This window comes from Garra rufa, chromosome 7 (genome assembly GCF_049309525.1).
Source record: "Garra rufa chromosome 7, GarRuf1.0, whole genome shotgun sequence".
NCBI lineage: Eukaryota > Metazoa > Chordata > Actinopteri > Cypriniformes > Cyprinidae > Garra > Garra rufa.
In genome coordinates this window covers 7,153,136-7,160,662 of record NC_133367.1, presented here as the reverse complement: position 1 = coordinate 7,160,662, position 7,527 = coordinate 7,153,136, and the positions used below count along the sequence as shown (strand labels likewise).

General features: G+C 39.7%; 1 protein-coding gene across 1 annotated transcript in view; it reads left to right on the top strand.

The window, feature by feature from the left end:
• The first annotated feature begins 358 nt into the window (after positions 1 to 358).
• The window catches only part of LOC141339330 (transmembrane protein 43), a 10,267-nt gene continuing 3,098 nt past the window's right edge, over positions 359 to 7,527 (top strand). The window contains exons 1-9 of the mRNA XM_073844948.1: positions 359 to 562; positions 649 to 786; positions 3,027 to 3,161; positions 3,233 to 3,327; positions 6,252 to 6,301; positions 6,369 to 6,438; positions 6,505 to 6,575; positions 6,649 to 6,767; positions 6,881 to 6,955. Coding sequence (XP_073701049.1) covers positions 551 to 562; positions 649 to 786; positions 3,027 to 3,161; positions 3,233 to 3,327; positions 6,252 to 6,301; positions 6,369 to 6,438; positions 6,505 to 6,575; positions 6,649 to 6,767; positions 6,881 to 6,955 — 765 coding nt within the window. The 5' untranslated portion in view covers positions 359 to 550. The remainder of the gene's footprint in view (positions 563 to 648; positions 787 to 3,026; positions 3,162 to 3,232; positions 3,328 to 6,251; positions 6,302 to 6,368; positions 6,439 to 6,504; positions 6,576 to 6,648; positions 6,768 to 6,880; positions 6,956 to 7,527) is intronic.

Sequence of the window (7,527 nt, the reverse complement as noted above, 5' to 3'; positions counted from 1 at the left end):
TTTGAAACTGACTTCATCCAGTGTTTAGATTTTTGTGCTAGAAATGTATGCAAATTAGTGCATAAACAATGGTTTATTTGCATATTTAAACCTAACATTTTAGAAAACTTTGAATACAAAAAATGTTTGCAGTTATCAAAGTTATAAATCACCTGGGTAAGTAAAGTCATAACTAATAGTTAATTATTTTTACCCTATTCACCTGCAGTGTCGCCTTAATGCCTTAATGTTTTACAGCCGCATTAATCAGATTAAAGACGGATTATAGTATTTACATTTTGCAACAATCGGTTGAAACTCGCTATATAGACAATATGACTACATTTCCCAGCACGCTCCGCGCGAAAGTGACTACATTTCCCGGCATGCTCCGCGTTAAGACACTTCCTCGACTCGTTTAACCAGTCAAGTTTAGTGAGTTTCGCGCTTTCTCACACTGTAGGGCGTTTCTTCAAAGCGACAGTTTAAACAGACACAGAAGTTTCCGGCAGAGCTGCTGAAGTACAGACTTTACATTCGCGGTCGAGTTGATCAGTTTCTGAAACACAGAATGACTGAAGCAGTAAGTCACATTCTCTGCTGCAGTAATAACACTGTCTGTCTTCTCTCTGTCTGTGTGTGTCTCTGTGTTTACCTGTCATCTGTCAGTTTCCAGGTGAGCAGCACAAGCGCGTTCACGCGAGCCAGTCTCCCGGTTTCTTGGAGCGTCTGAGCGCGAGCACCGGCGGCGTGATCGCGGGCGTGTGTCTGTTCACGCTCTCATTCTATGTGCTTTTCACCAATGAGGTAAGTCGCAATCAATCAATCAATCAATCAATCAATCAATCAGTCAATCAATCAGTCAGTCATGTCCCAGCAAACACAGAACGTGAACCAAATGAGAACGTTCCCTGCAGGTTATTGTTAGTAGTCAAAACCATGTAAACTAATTGACACTTTGCAGATGACTCTGATTATTCTAATATTGAAATGTATCATATCTCATAATCTCATGTCCGAAATATGCTTTTAATAAATTGTAGACATTAAAGTGGTCAAATCGCATTATAATGATAATATAATTTCAAATTTATAGCAGCGGGTATAAAGCAAAAACAAAAATAACGGTCATATTTTTACTAACTGACTGACATTGGTTGATTGATCTCTTTAATGAATAATTACTTATAATTAATATATATACTAGAGGAAATATTGTTATTTTAGGGAGATTTGACACATCTAATTGAAGAGAACATGATGTTAACCGAGACGTTTTCGTGTACTGACCGTTAATTCAGTGGTTAGAAACGAATGTAATGTTATCCTAGTTATTCATTTTTAATGTCTGTAGAAAATAAAAAAAAACAAACACATTTTTAAAATCGAATATTTTGTTGAAGTTATTTTGTATCATGTTATTTGGTGCTTTTATTATTTTATTATTATTATTATTTTTTTTTTTGGAGTGAAGAGGTTAGAAGAACGTTCTGGAAACCTTCAGAGAACTTTCAGGGAACCTTCTAGGAACATAAATAGAATTGTTAGAATGTTGTGGGAACGTTCCCAGAACAGTCTCTTTAGGTTAGGGGAACGTTCTCAGTACGTCGTGGGAACGTTCCCGGAATGTTCTCTTTAGATTAGGGGAACGTTCTTAGAACGTTGTGAGAACATTGGGAACGTTCCCAGAACAGTCTCTTAAAGGTTGTGTCAGCGATTTCTAGCCTAAAACATAAAGTGTCAAAATCAGCTGACCTTTCATCACGATCCGCTCGCTGCCTGCCCCATAAATTGTGTGTGAAAAAACCGCGTCTCTCTGGTCAGCCTAGGGTCCGAGATATGCCAAAAAAACAATCGGCACTACCAACCTTTCCACAGATAAACAAACAGTGTTCCAACCAATCAGCGTCAGGGGTTTGGTGTTGTGGACTTTCGCTCCGCCTCCCTCACATCCCTGCACCAGTAGGAAAGTCCACAACACCAAACCCCTGACGCTGATTGGTTGGAACACTGTTTGTTTATATGTGGAATGGTTGGTAGCGCCGATTGTTTTTTTGGCATATCTCGGACCCTAGGCTAACCAGAGAGACGCGGTTTTTTCACACACAATTTATGGGGCAGGCAGCGTTGGACTTTCAAAGAGTCCACTGCGTGTTCAAAAATGGTTTGGAGTCAATCAGTCAAAGTTTAAAAGTTTTATTCAAGCTCAGCAAATAGGAGAGACCAAGAGTAAGATATACAGCGCTGGAGAAGCTCAGTTCTTCTAAGTTCCCCATGTGCTTCTGAATTCTCTTTCAGAGACACACCCTTAAATATCACAGTTGTTTTACTATATCTGACTCCTTCCGTGCATCTTCTGCTGGCGCCTAAAACAGAAGTTTCTTTCCACCGTCCACACACACAGCTCTACATCCTGTTAGACTTTCAAAAGCACCTATGCAGATCATAACAGGAAGCTCTATTCTCAGCAGTCTGCAGCACTTTGCACATAATATTTCATTTAACCCTTTCAGACAGTTTCACGGTAATTAGCACTCTATAGTTTAATTATTAAAGCCTTCTTATGCAAATGGAAAATATATAAAACATATTCAAACTGAAAAGTACCACAGCAGCGAGCGGATCGTGAAGAAAGGTCAGCTGAAATTGACACTTTATGTTTTGGGCTAGAAATCGCTGATACAACCTTTAAGGTTAGGGGAATGGTCTTAGAACGGTGTGGGAACGTTCCTGGAATGTTCTCTGTAGGTTAGGGAAAGGTTCTCAGTACGTCGTGGGAACGTTCCCGGAATGTTCTCTTTAGGTTAAGGGAACGTTCTTAGAACGTTGTGAGAACATTGGGAACGTTCCCAGAACAGTCTCTTAAGGTTAGGGGAACGTTCTTAGAATGGTGTGGGAACGTTCCTGGAATGCTCTCTATAGGTTCGGGGAATGTTCTAGGAACCTACTGGGAAAACTTTCCTGGCTAACCAATAGGGAACGTTCTGGGAACCAAAAATTGTTAGCTGGGGTAGCGCACCCACCTGTCAATCATCTTGTGTCCGCAGGGGCGCGCTCTGCGCACGGCCTCGTCTCTGGATGAGGGTCTCAGTCAGGTCGTGTCTCTTCCTCCAGATGTGATGTTGGACCCTCAGAATCACGGTCGTCTGGTTCACCTGTCAGGACCGCTGCGGACCGCGCAGGTAATGACATGTTCTTGAACCCCTAAATATAATTCAGGACTTCTAACCTAATGAACGTGTCTGTGTGGCAGCCGCTGTACGACCCGAACTACGGAGTGTCTGTGCAGGCGGTGAAGCTGCAGAGGAGGGTGGAGATGTACCAGTGGGTGGAGTACAGCCAGAGCAGGTCTGTCCATTACATTCAGTTGTTATGGGGTCAAAATGCCAATTTTCAGCTTAGATTCAGAGTCAAGTTACAGGGAGGTAAAAATGACTTCAGAAAGATGGCAGCATTATAATGTTATTTGTACACAGAGATTTGTAGCTCTATTAGTGAAATCTGTTGACTTTAGCAGTCTTTGTTGCATTATGTGTCAATGGTGACCATTCAAAAATGGAGAAACGGCACTTTTCACAAGTTTTTCTCCAAAGTTTACATGCCTGTAACTCAAGAAGTATTAAAGATATCTTAATGCCCTTTTAGATATTGGGTCTTAACAAACCTTCCTTTTGGCATCTTTATTTGTAATGCCCTATGAGATTCAGTTTCAGAGATATTGGAATTTCAATATGGCTCCAATTCCAAATATGCCTTAGATACTACTTGATCTATGACTATGCTTCATATTTTATAACAAGAAAAAGAAATTCTAATAATTTATCCAGATGAGGCAAATCTGGTTTTCGACCACTGAAAATGGGTCACATTCAACAATCTAGAATCCTCATTGAGATCCTCACATCTCAGGGACTGAATGATGTAGGGCCTTGAAATGTAAGATTCCAAAAGAAAAGTTTATTAACAACTAGAATCTAAAATCAAATTGCAGTATCTTTAATACTTCTTGAGTTATAGGCACGCCAAACTTTGTATTTAGAGTATTTCTGGCACTCAGCTTGGTTTGTTGATTTCAGTTGTCTTGACAGAAAGAAACAAGATACATCTCTAGTTTTAAGATTATTTCTTCAGACATTCCTCTTTAAAAGAAAAGAAGCTTTATATTTTTTTTTTGCAAACTGAACCACATTTGGTTTTTGAGCACTGAAAACATGTATTTAAACAATTTACTCCTGGAGCCATATTGAAATTTCAATATCTCTGGAACCAAATCTCATCGGGCATTAAAAATAAAGATGCCAAAAGGAAAGTTTGTTAAGACCCAATATCTGAAAGGGCATAACAATATCTTTAATACTTTTTGAGTTACAGGCATGCAAACTTTAGAGAAAAACTTAAGTGCTGTTTCTCCATTTTTGAATGGTCACCATTGACACATAATGCAACAAAGATTGCTAAAGTCAACAGATTTTACTAATAGAGCTACCAATCTCTGTGTACAAATAAGATAATGATGCTGCCATCTTCCTGAAGTCATTTTCAAGCCCCTGTGACTTGACACTGAATCTCAAGTGAAAATTGCCATTTTGACCTCCCTCTACAAAACAGTGGAGTACTCTGTAAATATTCATCCATGACATTGAATATTTAGGCTTTCATCACTATACATGACTGTCTTTCCCCAAAATAAATAATAGCAAAATCTAAAATCTGAGCTAGGACCTCTGGTTCAGTTGACACAGAATGACCCAATAATCATTCAAAAGCTTGGAGTCAGTGTATATATATTTTGTTCTTCTGTGGTCTACTGTACAGACGTCAGTTTACTTTACTCTAAGTCTGAGGCTTTTGGTGTGAAAAGGCTTTTACATTTGCCAAAATATAACTTTTTATTTTAAAAACAAACAAGCAAGCCCTGCCCAGATTTAAAAAGTAACGCAAAAGTAACAACGCATTAGTTTCCATAAAAATTAACTAAGTAAAGTAATTAGTTACTTTTTAGGGAGTAACTCAATATCGTAACGCGTTACTTTCCATAAAAAAGTAACTCAATATCGTAACGCGTTACTTTCCATAAAAAAGTAACTCAATATCGTAACGCGTTACTTTCCATAAAAAAGTAACTCAATATCGTAATGCGTTACTTTCCATAAAAAAGTAACTCAATATCGTAACGCGTTACTTTCCATAAAAAAGTAACTCAATATCGTAATGCGTTACTTTCCATAAAAAAGTAACTCAATATCGTAACGCGTTACTTTCCATAAAAAGTAACCAAGTCACGTAATTAGTTACTTTTTAGGGAGTAACTCAATATCGTAACGCATTACTTTCCATAAAAAAGTAACTCAATATCGTAACGCGTTACTTTCCATAAAAAAGTAACTCAATATCGTAACGCGTTACTTTCCATAAAAAAGTAACTCAATATCGTAACGCATTACTTTCCATAAAAAAGTAACTCAATATCGTAACGCGTTACTTTCCATAAAAAAGTAACTCAATATCGTAACGCGTTACTTTCCATAAAAAAGTAACTCAATATCGTAACGCGTTACTTTCCATAAAAAAGTAACTCAATATCGTAATGCGTTACTTTCCATAAAAAAGTAACTCAATATCGTAACGCGTTACTTTCCATAAAAAGTAACCAAGTCACGTAATTAGTTACTTTTTAGGGAGTAACTCAATATCGTAACGCATTACTTTCCATAAAAAAGTAACTCAATATCGTAACGCGTTACTTTCCATAAAAAAGTAACTCAATATCGTAACGCATTACTTTCCATAAAAAAGTAACTCAATATCGTAATGCGTTACTTTCCATAAAAAGTAACCAAGTCACATAATTAGTTACTTTTTAGGGAGTAACTCAATATTGTAACGCATTACTTTGCATAAAAAGTAACTAAGTAACGTAATTAGTAAACACTGGTGATGACAAAGACTTTATAATGAATGAATAATTTAAAATGTTACAGAAGATTTCTATTTCAGAAAAATGCTGTTCTTCTGAACTTTCTTTTCATCAAAGAAACCTGAAAACGTACTCATTCAACACAATACTAATAAATGTTTGTTAAGCAGCAAATCAGTGTATTAAAGTGATTTCTGAAGGATCATGTGACACTGAAGACTGCAGTAATGATGCTGAAAATTCAGCTTTGATCACAGGAATGTATTACAAACTGCTAAATATTCTGTAAGATGGTTTACCTGCTGGACACAACTGTGTTGATCAGATGGGCTCACGTCTGTGTGGTTGATTCCAGGGACTACGAGGAGAACGGAGAGAAGAAGACGGAAACCACGTACACGTACAGTGAGTGTGTCTCTGCCGTTAGTCCGCCGCTGTCTCCTGCGTCTGACTGATCTTGTGTTTGTTTCAGACACGGAGTGGAAGTCTGAGGTGGTCAGCAGCAGACACTTCGATCAGGAGGTCGGTCACATGAACCCCAGGTGAGCGGCGTGACCTGAGACTAACGCTGCGGCGCTGCGTGTTTCTGACGTGTGTGTGTTTCTCAGCTCGATGGCGGTGGAGAGCGTGACGGTCATGGCTCCGGACGTCTGGGTCGGGAGGCTCTTCCTGTCCACAGGTAACACGTGTTCTCGCCGCTCCTCCTCCCGCCGCCGCCGCAGACGTGTTGATGCTCACGCGTGTGTTTGCAGGACTGCTGGAGCAGATCACAGAGTTTCACACACTGAGTCTACAAGGACTTCCTGTTCCTGCCTTCCTGACGGTGTACGACGATTACTTCTATCACACCGCTAACCCTCGACGGCCAGAGGTGACACACACACACACACACACACACACACACACACACACACACACACATTATAAACACATGCTCACAAACGTCACTGGTTTGCATGGTGACTGGTCGTGTTGTGGTTTCAGGTGGGAGATGTTCGCGTTCAATTCGCTTACGCCGGTCTGAGCGGTGATGGAGTCTATCCTGGCCCCGCCCACAAGGTGAGAATCAGCCAATCAGAGGAATGCTCAAACTATACAAGCCATAAAAGATACAAGGACTTCCTGTTCCTGCCTTCCTGACGGTGTACGACGATTACTTCTATCACACCGCTAACCCTCGACGGCCAGAGGTGACACACACACACACACACACACACACACACACACACACACACACACATTATAAACACATGCTCACAAACGTCACTGGTTTGCATGGTGACTGGTCGTGTTGTGGTTTCAGGTGGGAGATGTTCGCGTTCAATTCGCTTACGCCGGTCTGAGCGGTGATGGAGTCTATCCTGGCCCCGCCCACAAGGTGAGAATCAGCCAATCAGAGGAATGCTCAAACTATACAAGCCATAAAAGATCTGATTTGCATAGGTTATATTTAGGTTAATCTGAACTCCAACTGTCAAAATTCAAACTCCAACTGTCAAAATTCAAACTCCAACTGTCAAAATTCAAACTCCAACTGACAAAATTCAAACCTAAACTCCCAGAATCCCTTGAGGCTCAATCAAACTAACCGTCTATGAACTACTTCTAATCCATTCAAACTGTAATATTTC